This window comes from Ailuropoda melanoleuca, chromosome 17 (assembly GCF_002007445.2).
Source record: "Ailuropoda melanoleuca isolate Jingjing chromosome 17, ASM200744v2, whole genome shotgun sequence".
Lineage (NCBI taxonomy): Eukaryota > Metazoa > Chordata > Mammalia > Carnivora > Ursidae > Ailuropoda > Ailuropoda melanoleuca.
This window is the reverse complement of record NC_048234.1, coordinates 10,290,504-10,303,885: the sequence shown is the minus strand read 5'-3', so window position 1 is coordinate 10,303,885 and position 13,382 is coordinate 10,290,504. Positions and strand designations below refer to the sequence as shown.

Sequence of the window (13,382 nt, the reverse complement as noted above, 5' to 3'; positions counted from 1 at the left end):
ATTTTATTTATTTTTTGAGAGAGGGTGAGTGTGGGAAGGGAGCAGAGGGAGAGAGAGAATCTTAAGCAGGCTCCATGCTTAGTGCAGAGCTCGATGCAGGGCTTGATCTCACAACCCTGAGACCACGACCTGAGCCGAACTCAAGAGTCAGCCGCTTAACCGACTGAGCCACCCAGGGGCCCCTGAACGGCCATTTTAAAGATCTTCAGGTTGTAGCGACTGGACCATCGCAGGCGCTACATAAATATTTGTTGACTAAATGAAGAGACACATTGTGCTCAAGTTTAAGGTCTCTATGAAAACACTGCCAATACCGTCTGCTTAACGAAGCAATTCTTAAATAAAATGACTAAACTCACGATTACGTATTTGCACTAGTGGAAGTCACAACTGAATTTAAGATTTTAAGTTACCTTCACTGTCTTCTGGATTTTCTTCTTCATTAGAAGCTTCAATATCTTCATCCTCCTGAGCAGAAACAGTGGAGGCTACGCTTTCACATTGGGACACGTCTCGCTCTTCACGGGGCTTTCGTGAAGTCTAAAGGAGAAGAGCATTGAATTAAATGATTTATGATTTAAACAGCTAAAAGGAAACAAAGGAACGTTCTCATATCTGAAATAACACAGAACGCTGATACACGTATCCTCAACAAGAAGGCTGCATGTCCGACAACTGTTCTGGTGGGCGTGCGGTTGCCTCTAGGGAACCACTAACTGGCCTTTTGTGTAGACGGACTGCTCTCATCAAACCGATCAAAAGTTACATTTGGACCATTTTTTGAACAACTCACCACCACACATGTACGAAGAGCCAAAAACCACAAAACTCCTGCTATTCTTCCCCTCCAAATAATGTATCTTTCTAGTAAAAATAACATATGCATTTATTTTCTATTAAAAATAAGATAGTCGTCGGAATGTGGAGGACACAGAAAGTTGTTAAGAAAAACAAAACAATAATGGCTCATAATTGCACCAGCTAGAGAGTCTAACTATACCGATATATTTCCTTTCAGTCTTTTATATGCATGTATGAATATGTTTCTGTATAGCACATGAAAATAAAACAATTGCCCAATGTAGTTACATATCCTACTTTTTTAACCTTATATAATCATGAACTGAACATACCTCTACATTATAAATTCTTCAAAATTATTTATTAATGATTCCATAAAAACACTCTGTACCAACAGATATTTAAAATTGTCCCATTTTAAGGTATTTAGGCAATTTTAAAGTTTTGCGCTGTTAATAAAGTTGCAATAACCTCCCTTCCCTAACATTAAGAATTATGTGATTTCATAAGCAACCAATCATCATTGGTGTTACTGAATTTCTTTTACTACTAATGAGGACAAATTCCCTTTTTCTTTAACAGGATTTTTCCTTCCACAAACAACGTGTTTACATAAAACTGCTCATTCTTCTGCTAGGATCACAGATCTGTAAGAGCATGTGTGTATATATTTAAGTGTAAGACATCAGCCATTTATTATATTTATAATCTCATGTTCTAACTATGAAACTGAAGGTCTCCTGTCTCTGTAGACCCAAGGATCCCGGCCCTGGCACTGCTCTGTTCTCTTACCGAGCCTGCACTCACCAGACTTCAGCTACAGGCCTCTCCTGGGGACACTCCTCACAGAGGAAAATAAATTATTGCTATCCCAACTGTTAAAATTATATGTTAGGATCCAATTAAAGCACTAAGTCAAGAGCAAAAAATCATGTCCCAGCGTCAGTTGTAGAACTAGGTGTAATTGTGAGGCTAAAAAAATTCATCACTATGTTCCTACAGGAATGCAAGGGGAGAATCCTCTGGCCACACTCTTAAAAAAGCTTTAGGAAGACTGCATGAAGGCTGCAATATTTTTAGGCGTTAGATAATAGCTCTTATAAGGATTTTTCCAATGTCGAGGCTATCTCCCTCCTTTGCCAATATCCACCCATGCTGTTTGGTATTTCCACTGATGAATATAGAAGAGACATGTTTCACCACCACATGACATTCCTCTGTTCACCTGCAATCATCCGCTACTTCTCCAAGCATTTTCTTCACTATATGACAGTACTCACTAATTTTTAACGTAATAATTCAAACCTACAGAAATGTAATACCTATATGTCTTGCACCGTTGTTTTGATATAAGGTATTTTGTCATGTTTTCTTGAAACCTTTTTGAAAATGATAAAACACTCTTAAAAAACGGAAGCCTGTTGTCCTTGTTATTTCGATTGTAACTAACATGATTAGAACAAGAAGTTTTGAAGATATTTGTGATGTAACTTTATGTGTCAACTTGGCTGGGCCAGAGCACCCAGATATTTGGTCAAATATTATCCTGGATGATTCTGTGCAGGAGTTTTTTAGATGAGATTAACAATTCAACCAGTGGACGTCTGAGGAAAGCAGATGACCCTCCAGAATGGAGGGGGTGGGGGGGTGCTTTACCCCATCAACTGATGGCCTTAATAGAATTAAGACTGACAGCCCCCTGCTCTCCCCCTCCACCCCCCACACCCCCCCCACAAGAAAACAATCCGCCAGCAGATCGCCTTTGGACTCCAGCTGCAACTCTTTCCTGAGTCTCCAGTCTGCCAGCCTTCACCATCAGATCCAAGCGTCCACAATCACAGAGCCAATTTCTTAAAATAAATCACTAACTCATATTCTGTCTCTCTCTCTCTCCACACACACACACACACACACACACACACACCCGTTGGTTTTGTTTCTCTGGAGAACCCTGACTTATCTTTTGAAAACATGTCTGATTCATTCTCTACTTGATTTTCTCCCCAAACGTTTTAAGTGGTATTTGATGAAGTCAAGTCTCTCTTGTCAGCAGACCTTTTGTTATTGCTTTCTTTCCTTACTTTTAGTTGCTACAACACATTTTTAACCTTTACATTTTCATTTTTAACATTAAAAGATCTTTTGTATATAACTTTCTAAATCAATGTTATACTTCATACACTTATATTTATTAAAAGTTCAAACCCTAACAAATTTAAATATCTACCTTTTATTACCCATTCTATCATTTTCAGTTAGTCAAAATTTTTTGGTCTAAGGATACAACACTCTGAAAAAGCACTGAAGACCCTAAGGAGGTTCTAGTCATAAGATTATATATAATGATATTTACTATATTTGAATTAAAGCAGAAACATGTGAAATATTTATTAATCCATTTAAAAATAATAAACCCATTACATGTCAACATAAAAAAGTTTTATAAAAAAAATAACTACATTCCAAAACAAAAGGATAATTTCATGAAAAAGCTTTTTTTTATGTTTTTGGAAATTCCTTTTAATGTCTGCCTTCACAGAAGACAGCACAATTTTTAAGTGTGCTTCTACGTATAACCTCATCTGCAGACATAGTACTGTTCTGGCTGAAGTATATATAAAGTCTGGGGGCCCCTGGCTGGTTCAGTCAGTAGAGCATGTGACTCTTGATCTCAGGGTTGTGAGTTCAAGCCCCACGCTGGGTGTGGAGCCAACCCCACACACACACACACACAGTCTGGCCTCACAGAGACATGTAGTTGAAAAGGGAAGCGTATTTTAACAATCTTTTCAAACAACCATGGATATTATTCTTTGATATTGTACCAAAACTCTGCAAGCAGTCATCTCTTAAAGGGTAACCGTGATATAAAATCTGAAACCATATCAATAAATTTTTTGTACTCTATTAAAATCCATTTATCTATCTAGAACTTTGGTGTATTAAAAAATATTTTGGGGCGCCTGGGTGGCACAGCGGTTAGGCGTCTGCCTTCGGCTCAGGGCGTGATCCTGGCGTTATGGGATCAAGCCCCACATCGGGATCCTCCGCTATGAGCCTGCTTCTTCCTCTCCCACTCCCCCTGCTTGTGTTCCCTCTCTCGCTGGCTGTCTCTCTCTGTCGAATAAATAAATAAAATCTTTAAAAAATAAAATAAAATAAAAAATATTTTATACATCTTTTATCCATACATGACATCCATTGTGACATCACAAATTGGTCATGTGGAAATTACGGAGTTACACAGATTTTTCAAATTTGCACGCATGTCACTGTATATCAAAATAACATACTAGTTATTATTACCACTGATCTCATTAGAAAAGTCTTTGAGTATTAGAAAGATATAAGCTTATGGTGAGGGAGGCAAATTTTCCAAAATTCTAATTTTTGCGGAAAGCTTGAAATTTAAAAACGGCAATAAATACTTCTGCTTGCTTTCTCTGAAAGACAGTCTCACTCATTTTCAGGAAAATGTCTGCCAAGGATCCAAGTCTGAAAAACCATAGTTTTTCTGTCATTTTTCCAATTAAAACTGAAACTCCATAAAAAAAGGAAGGCTAGTTCAGCTTGGAATGCAAACAATTGCAAAAGTACTTTCCCTCGACAGAACCGGCACACTTTGGTATGGAGCAGAAGGACTTTATGCACACTTCTCGTTTCATCACACACGGACTCAAGGGTCAGGACTTAATAAAGCTCATTTGTATTGCTCCACCAAGGACAAGTGAAATTGGCATATTTGTTGTTAAACTGCAAACATCTGGAGATGAAGAATGTGCTGAGTATCTAGCACAGGGCTGCCCGGCCATGACTCACGCTAAGGCACCAGCGCTTGCCCTCACAACTCCTTTGACACCATCCATCCAAATCTAACACAGTGGAAAAAAGTAAGTAACATCTTCATATTGTTACGAAAACAGTTTTGGCCTCATGGAATCCTCAAAGAACTCTGTGGACATTGAGAACACTGGCAATTCCTCATTAAGGAAGCTTCAATAATTTATACTTTCTGGTTTTTAATATCTAATACATTAAATAATAAAATATTTAATACATTAAATAATAAAATATTTAATATTTTAATAATATTTAATGTTTAACTATTAATAATATTGATGGAAATGGTTTTAATATGCCATATCAATTCATTCAACAAGGTCAACAGAACTCCAACTAAACTTTTCAATTCAAACTCCAAAATGTTTCTGTTTTTCAAATCCCATCTAAAAATTACTGAACTGACATTACTACTAACGCAAATTTTGTTCCTTGGGCAGTAAATCAGAGAAAAAGTCAACTTGTGCGGAGAAACTAGCAGATTCTTCACAGATAAATGCAATAAATAAAAATACAGGATACAAAAAAACTCTCTCTCAAAACCAGAATTTGAAGCTCAAAAAGAAAACAAAACAAAAGAACTGTTGGTTAAAAATGAAATCCGTTAATAAATAAATAAATAAAGACTCACGACCTGTGACATACTCACTTTCTGTTTATGCTGCTGCAGAAGGTTGTCAAGATTGTGTCGCCTTTTATAGTTAAAGTAGAAGTTTTTGCACTGTGCTTCACTTTTAGTTCCCACCATTTTGGCAATTGCTGCCCAGTTTCGACCATGCTCTACAAGACCTGGATTTGAAAAACAGACCAAAGATTAATTGAACAATCACCTGATAGAGCAAACAAGAGAAATAATAAAATCAACTTAATTACAGTATTCAAAATCATTAACACTACTGATATATTTTAATATTTACTTAAATACATACTGACACGAAATTCACTGACAGCTCTATTTTGCCACCCAAATTTAAAACAAGCTCATTAATGGAAGGGCTCAATTTTATCTTTGTCACGTGTCTGTCAGAGAGCTAGAACAATGCTGGACACACAGTAATAACTGAAACACTTGTAAACTGAGTCATTAGACACTTCTCCCTCTTTGGAAACAGTGTATCAATATACAGTCAATAAGGTAACCTTATAAATAATTAACACAAAGATATATATGACTATATATAGAATCAGCAGGTCTTCAATCCATTCACAATCAGGAAATGCCCTCAAAAAAATTAACCAGTTTAAAAAAAAAACAACAAACCTGCGGTAATACAACGCGTCACAGAAATCTATGCAATCTGACACTTTTTAACCGAATGATATATATACCATACACACACCTACATGCAAGGAATACAGGTATATAAATGCACGTATACACAAAGAGCTATACAGACAGGGATATATTTTATTTTATTATTTTTTAAAGATTTTATTTATTTATGTGACAGAGAGACAGCTAGCGAGAGAGGGAATACAGGCAGGGGGAGTGGGAGAGGAAGAAGCAGGCTCCCAGCAGAGGAGCCTGATGTGGGGCTCGATCCCGGAACGCCAGGATCACGCCCTAAGCCGAAGGCAGACGCTTAACGACTGGACTACCCAGGCGCCCCAGCGATATATTTTAGATACAGGTGTATCCAAACATGAATTTCCAGTACAAATTTAACAATTTATAGGAAAATATGAGTTTTTCATGGTTAATGCAAGTCGCTTCCTTAATAATGACAGTTGGCAGATTACTTGCAAATCCTTCTGATACATGAACAGAGCTGAGAAGAGTGGAGACTAAACAGTCCTATGGGGGTGTATCTACCTGAAAAAGATCACTCTATGATACAGCTAATATCTACTTACTCCACTGTGACATTCTGAGAATCAGATGAGAACAAATGTGAATCTTTTTTTTTTTTAAATGTGGATCTTTTTTTTTTTAATTTTTTTTAAAGATTTTATTTATTAATTTGACAGAGAGAGACAGCCAGCGAGAGAGGGAACACAAGCAGGCGGAGTGGGTGAGGAAGAAGCAGGCCCCTAGCGGAGGAGCCTGATGTGGGGCTCAATCCCAGAACACCGGGATCACGCCCTGAGCCGAAGGCAGACGCTTAACGACTGCACCACCCAGGCACCCCTAAATGTGGATCTTTTAAAAAGTTATACATGTAATCATGACAAGTCATAAATTTACTAATCATGGCAAATAAACGTCAAATAAAAATATTTTGAACACAGAACACATTAAATGCCATATTTTTGGTAAGGTTGGTTTATATGACTTAAATGCATCATTCATTACCTATTAAACAGAAAATAAATCTGAAATGTGTCACTAAAAGGTCAGCTTATTTATAAGAATTTTATCTTTAGAACTATACGGTAAATGGCTAATGGTTATCAAAATTAATTTAAAACTAAAGCTATTTTTTTATTTATAAACCAATTATTCATCCTATTAGAAATTTTACTTCAATTTCAAATCATACTATGTTAACGAGCAACAACAGAAAAACATAAGATTCATAATGTTCCAGAGTAAGATCAGGGCCACACAGTGACGAGCGGCAGAGACAAAATTCAAACCTTTGTCTGGCTCCAAAGTTCACGCCCTCTCCTCTGAATTGCAGTGCAATTTCTACAAGTTTGTAATCAAATGCCTTACAGAATACAAAGTGAGGAAATATGTACCACGCTATTAAATCCAACTTTTAAATGACAGAAAATATAGACCCTTTATATTAAAATGCCCTCCAGAACACTGAATCACAGCTATTCTGGAAAAGTGAAAATAGTCCACTTGCTCTCTAACAAAATGACATTCCAAATAAAACTGCAGAGAATCTTCTATCCCTCAAAGTGGGCCTCTTAGGCAAGGCACAGCGGGGTTACCTGAGAGGGTATCACCCCACCACATAAAGAACTCAAGTCTACCTCTAAATTCTATTTACCACCACAGAACTTTCTTCTTCTTTTCAATTAAAAAAAATTCGTTCCATCTGACTTACTACTAATAACCCCGAAAAGCCCAACCCCACCCAACCAAAACCCTGAAGAATCTCAAGAACTATAACTTACCTTTTTTAGCGACTTCCATTTCTTCTTCTGTCCATCGAGAGGTTTCTACAGGCTCTGTGGAAACTGAAATAAAGAGAGAGAATCCAGTAAGGCAAAGAAATATTAAGTTCATTCACAGATTAGATGACACCGACCTGTTTGTCTGACATAAAGCCTGTCTGAAGCATGAGGTGAAGCAAACTATGGACACAGGATGGTGGCAGGTTCTCCCCCACCAACTAAAGGCACATATTCAAGGCTTCTCAGGATCTTTTTCAATGTTCTTTGAACCCATGTCTACATGTTTGACCATCATTAGTTTATTTTCTATGAAGTCCCACCTTACCCAGTACATCCCCACTATTGGAGCCCCATCCGTCCTCTCTGAAGTGTCAAAGGAAGAAATGACAGTCCCCATTCCTGTCCAGGCACAGTCCTCTCCTGCTCTCTGAATCCCCCATATCTCCAACTCACTCCTGGAGGCCCTGTGACACCTAGTAAACACAGATGGATCACAAACTGCACACTCTCTCTTCTACATTAGAAAGGAAATTCAGACTATCAGGCATGAAATGAGCTCCTGCCATATTCCCCTTCTCAATTAATAGTACCATCATCCACCCAGTCACTCAAATTATTAACAGCCTCTTCGGATCAATTTTTTAATCCTTCCTCCCATTTACTACTCACATCCAATGATGTGTGTCGGTTCTAATCTCTCGAATCCATCCTTTTCTTGACTGGGGCACTGCGTGCAAAGTGACGCCCTTCTGGCTGGTCCCTCTGCCTACAGCCCTTACTTTCTCCAACCTGACCTCCATGACTGTCACCAGTTCTCTTTCTAAAACACCAATCTATTACAGCATTCCTCTATTTAAAAACATCTGCAAGCTCCCACTGTGTAAGCAAAGCAGGATATAACTCAAACAAGGTCCATCATGATCTGCCCCCATGTGCTTGTCTAGTTATTTTCCTTGCATCCTTCTTGCCATCCCCAGAACCTGGTTTCTTTATGCTTCACGTTATGGTAAAATTGGTACCACTGAAGCAATGATGGTAGGCGTCACTAACATGATCCCTTCATAAGCTAATGAGACAATACTCAGTAAAAGAGAGAAAAACACCTCGACCCAAGAATTTATTCTTATAAAAAATAATTTAACAGAAAGAAAATGTTACGTGAGTCAAGATCTGTTTTTCCTTACAGTGTTCTCTATATTAGTTTAAAGATGAGGGGGCAGGGGACAGCCTAATCACTCAGCAACAGGGAACGGTTCAAGAAATCGGGCCTCAGGGAACACGAAGCCAACATTTCACAGTCATCACAAAGCAAAACCGAAGATCACATAGAAACTACTTAATGTTTATAATATATGCCAAATGAAAACATCAGAAAAAGTAGCATGCACACTAAGATTACAACTAAGTAAAAAGAAAAATAGCTGTATTAAGACAGCAAGATTGGGGCAGATCTTTCTCAAAAGACATTGATATTAAAGTTTAAAAAATGTAAAGGCCATGAAGAAGTAAAAGTTTCACTACCTGCAGATGACGTGATAATACATACAGAAAACTTAAAAGACTGCTAGAACTGATCAACGAATTCAGTAGTCGCAGGATACAAAATCAATACAAGGAGATCTGTTGCATTTCTATACACCAATAATGAAGCAGCAGAAAGAGAAAATAAGAATACAATCCCATTTATAATTGCATCAAAAATAATAAGATACCTAGGAATAAACCTACCCAAAGAGGTGAAAGACCAGTACTCTGAAAACCATAAAACACCGATAAAAAAAAATTCAAGACAACAAAAAGAAATGGAGAGGGGCGCCTGGGTGGCACAGCGGTTAAGCGTCTGCCTTCGGTTCAGGGCGTGATCCCGGCGTTATGGGATCGAGCCCCACATCAGGCTCCTCTGCTGTGAGCCTGCTTCTTCCTCTCCCACTCCCCCTGCTTGTGTTCCCTCTCTCGCTGGCTGTCTCTATCTCTGTCAAATAAATAAAAAATAAAATAAAATCTTTAAAAAAAAAAAGAAATGGAGAGACATTCCATGCTCATGGATTGGAAGAACAAATATTGTTAAAATGTCTACACTACCCAAAGCAATCCACCCATTCAAGGCAATCCCTATCAAAATGCCAACAGCAGTTTTCATTGAACTAGAACAAATAATCCTAAAATTTGCATGGAACCACAAAAGGCTCCAAACTGCCAAAGCAATCTTGAAAAAGAAAAGCAAAGCTGGAGGCATCACAATTCTGGACTTCAAGTTGTATTACAGAGTTGCAGTAATCAAAACACTATGGTACTGGCACAAATACAGACACATAGATCAATGGAACAGAATAGAAAACCCAGAAATAAACCCACAATTATGTGATCAACTAATCTTTCGGCAAAGATTGGGAAGAATACCCAATGGGAGAAAGTCTCTTCAACAAATGGTGTTGGGAAAACCAGACAGCAACATACAAAAGAATGAAACTTGACCACTTTCTTACAACATACACAAAAATAAATTCGAAATGGGTTAAAGACCTAAATGTGAGACCTGAAACCATAAAAGTCCCAGAAAAGAGCACAGGCAGTAATTTCCTTGACACCAGCCCTAACAACATTTTTCTAGATAGGTCCCCCGAGGCAAGGGAAACAAAAGCAAAAATAAACTATTGGGACTACATCAAAATAAAAAGCTTCTGGGGCACCTGTGTGGCTCAGTCAGTTAAGCATCTGACTCCTGATTTCGGCTCAGTCATGATCTCAGGGTTGTGAGATCGAGCCCCACGTCAGGCTCTGTGCTGAGTGTGGAGCCTACTTGGGATTCTTTCTCTTTCCCTCCCCCTCCCTAAAAAAAATTAAATAAAATTTAAAAATAAAAAAATGAAATAAAATAAAAAGCTTCTGCACAGCAAAAGAAGAACAAAACTAAAAGGCAAGCTAGGAAATGGACAAGATAGTTCCAAATGACATATCTGATAAAGGGTTAGTATCCAAAATATATAAAGAACTTACAAAATTCAACACCCACAGAATAATCCAATTAAAAATGGACAGAAGACACGAACGCACATCTCTCCAAAGCCAGATGGCCAAAAGACCCATGAAAAGATGCTCAGCATCACTGACCGTGAGGGAAAAGCAGATCTAACCCACAATGAGATATCCCCTCACACCTGCCAGAACGGCTAAAATCAACGGCATGAGAGACAAGAGGTGTTGGCGAGGATGCGGAGAAAAAGGAACCCTCTTGCACTGTTGGTGGGAATGCAAACTGGTGCAGCCACTGCGGAAAACAGTGTGGAGGTTCCTCAAAATTAAACACACTACTGCCACGTGATCCAGCAATTACACTGCTGGGTATTTACCCAAAGAATACAAAAACACGAATTCAAAGTGATACATGCATCCCCATGTTTATAGGCGCATTACTTACAATAGCCAAGATATGGAAGCAGCCCAACTATCTGTCAAATGATGGATGGATAAAGAAGATGTCGTGTGTGTATATACACATACATACGCACATACTATGGAATATTATTCAGCCATTAAAAAAGAAGGAAATCTTGCCATCGGCAATAACATGGATGAAGCTAGAGAGCAAAATACTAAGTGAAATAAGTGAGAGAAAGACAAATACCGTATGATCTCACTTATATGTGGAATTTCAGAAACAAAGCAAATAAGCAAAGGGGGGAAACAAGGAGAAACAAACCAAGAAACAGACTCTGCACTACAGAGAACAAACCAGTGGTCATGAGGAGAGAGCTGCTGGGGGGAGGGATATGAGTCAAAGAGGTGATGGGGATTAAGCAGTGTACTTCTTATGATGAGCATCGGGTGATTAAAATAAAACCTTAAAAAAAAAAAAAGATTTTTAAAGGCCAGACTTTAAGATTATTTCTAGGTCGTCAATATCCAAGGACCTCCCACTCTACCCTGGCACTGCAGGAGAATCCCACGCGAAACCGCAGCCTATCCGCTCCCATCACGCACTCACTGGGTTCTGGTGGTGGTGGCAGAGGCGGCGGGGGCTCCTCGGTGGCCGCCGCGGCTGCAGCGCTGGCCGCTGCCGCTTCATTGGTCATGGACCTGGTGATCCGGCCCTTTCGGCGGCCCTGACTGTTGGCGGTCTTCCGTCCCCGGGGTGTGGCCTGCTCCCTCTCCTCGGTTTCTTCTGCTGTACCTTCCGTCTTGTCCTTTTCCTTGGTATTTTCTCTGGAAAGAGAAGCAGACGAAAAATTTGTGTGATTTAGAAGTACACATGCATCTGAGAAGGTTATGGCTTGGAATTCTTTTTTTAATAGAAATTAAGTAAAACTATCCAGTTTCTCAATTACTGAAAACAAACCTGATGAAAAATGCTGTCATGCCCCAATTTTGAAGGGTTTTGACTGGCTTAAATTAAGATATTTCACAAAGGTCTGTTTTACTCATTAATGGACACAAAATTCAGACACATTTCAAGTCACCTTATTACGTATGAGAACACCCTACAAGGAAGTAATGGATGGCAGGAGAAAAGCCCTTAGAGCTGCAATCCAGAGGCAGTGGGGTACATCAAAAGGCGAGAGTCCTGGCTCCAAGGTAAGTTTTCTCCTCTGTGAAATGAAGAGGCTGAAACAGATAGCCTTTCTGTAGTAATAATCTACAATACTGTTTCATTAAACCAGGCTCTGTATTCTCAAGCATCCCCAATACTAATTATGTGCAAACAGACCAGTATGGCCCAGGGGTTATAACAGAGAACAGTCTGGAGCCAGGCTGCCCAGGTTGGTACCAGAGCTGTGTGATTTACCAGCCATGTGACCTTGAACAAGAGACCTCCCCTCCACAGGCCTCTGTTTCTCTCATCTATACGTGAGGATAATAACAGTATGTTTCATAGAGCTGTTGCAATGATTAAAGGAGCTAATTTATATAAATGCTCAGAACTGCGCCTGAAATACAGAAAGAAAGCATCTTATGTGTCTGCTGTTATCAGGGCTACACCTCCCTCAGCCACTTCGGAAAAACTCGATCAATAAGTAAAGGGTCGTTACTATTAGTAGCAACAGTACTGCATGTAACACTGGAAGACTATTCTCTGTATTACGTATCTCCCAGGGTTGTTAGATTTAAAAACAAGGTCCTTAATGTACATTTCTGCAAATAAATGGATAGGGGGCAATACTGAAAGACTCAACTGCTCTTGCTTAATGGGAGGTGTTGATTTTTTCCAAATTTTATGCACTTCAAGCAAGGACCTGTTGTAGCTTACCAAGCTTACCCCAATAAAAAAAATTCTTCAAGAATTTTCTCCCTTCGGTCCTAAAGTGCCCTTGAAGTTACCGTGCAGCCCTCTTTCTCCACTTCTTTACTCCCTTAGCAATCTGGCTACTGCTATAACCTCATCTTAAGACGTTTGTCAAAAGTCACCAATGTGGGGGAAAAAAGTCACCAATGACTTACAGACTGCAAATTCAGATGACCTTTTCTCAATTACAGTCACACTGATCTTCCTGCTGCAACTGACCTTAAGGACAATTCTTTTTACCTTCCTCTCAACTTTCAGGACTTCATGCTTTCCTGATATCCCTACTGCTACTCTGTCTCTTCTTCTGGGGACTGCCTTCTTCCTCTCACCCTTTCACATTCGCATTTCCCAAGGCTCACCCTGGCCTTAGAGCTCTGTGAGGTTACCCCAT

General features: G+C 39.1%; 1 protein-coding gene across 15 annotated transcripts in view; it reads right to left on the bottom strand.

The window, feature by feature from the left end:
- NCOR1 (nuclear receptor corepressor 1) overlaps positions 1 to 13,382 on the bottom strand; it is a 144,181-nt gene that overhangs the window by 50,731 nt on the left and 80,068 nt on the right. For all 15 annotated transcript variants that reach the window (XM_034646883.1, XM_034646895.1, XM_034646888.1 and 12 more), the window contains 4 exons: positions 11,696 to 11,913; positions 7,711 to 7,773; positions 5,291 to 5,430; positions 414 to 540 (listed from right to left, as the gene is read on the bottom strand). In XM_034646883.1, coding sequence (XP_034502774.1) covers positions 414 to 540; positions 5,291 to 5,430; positions 7,711 to 7,773; positions 11,696 to 11,913 — 548 coding nt within the window. The remainder of the gene's footprint in view (positions 1 to 413; positions 541 to 5,290; positions 5,431 to 7,710; positions 7,774 to 11,695; positions 11,914 to 13,382) is intronic.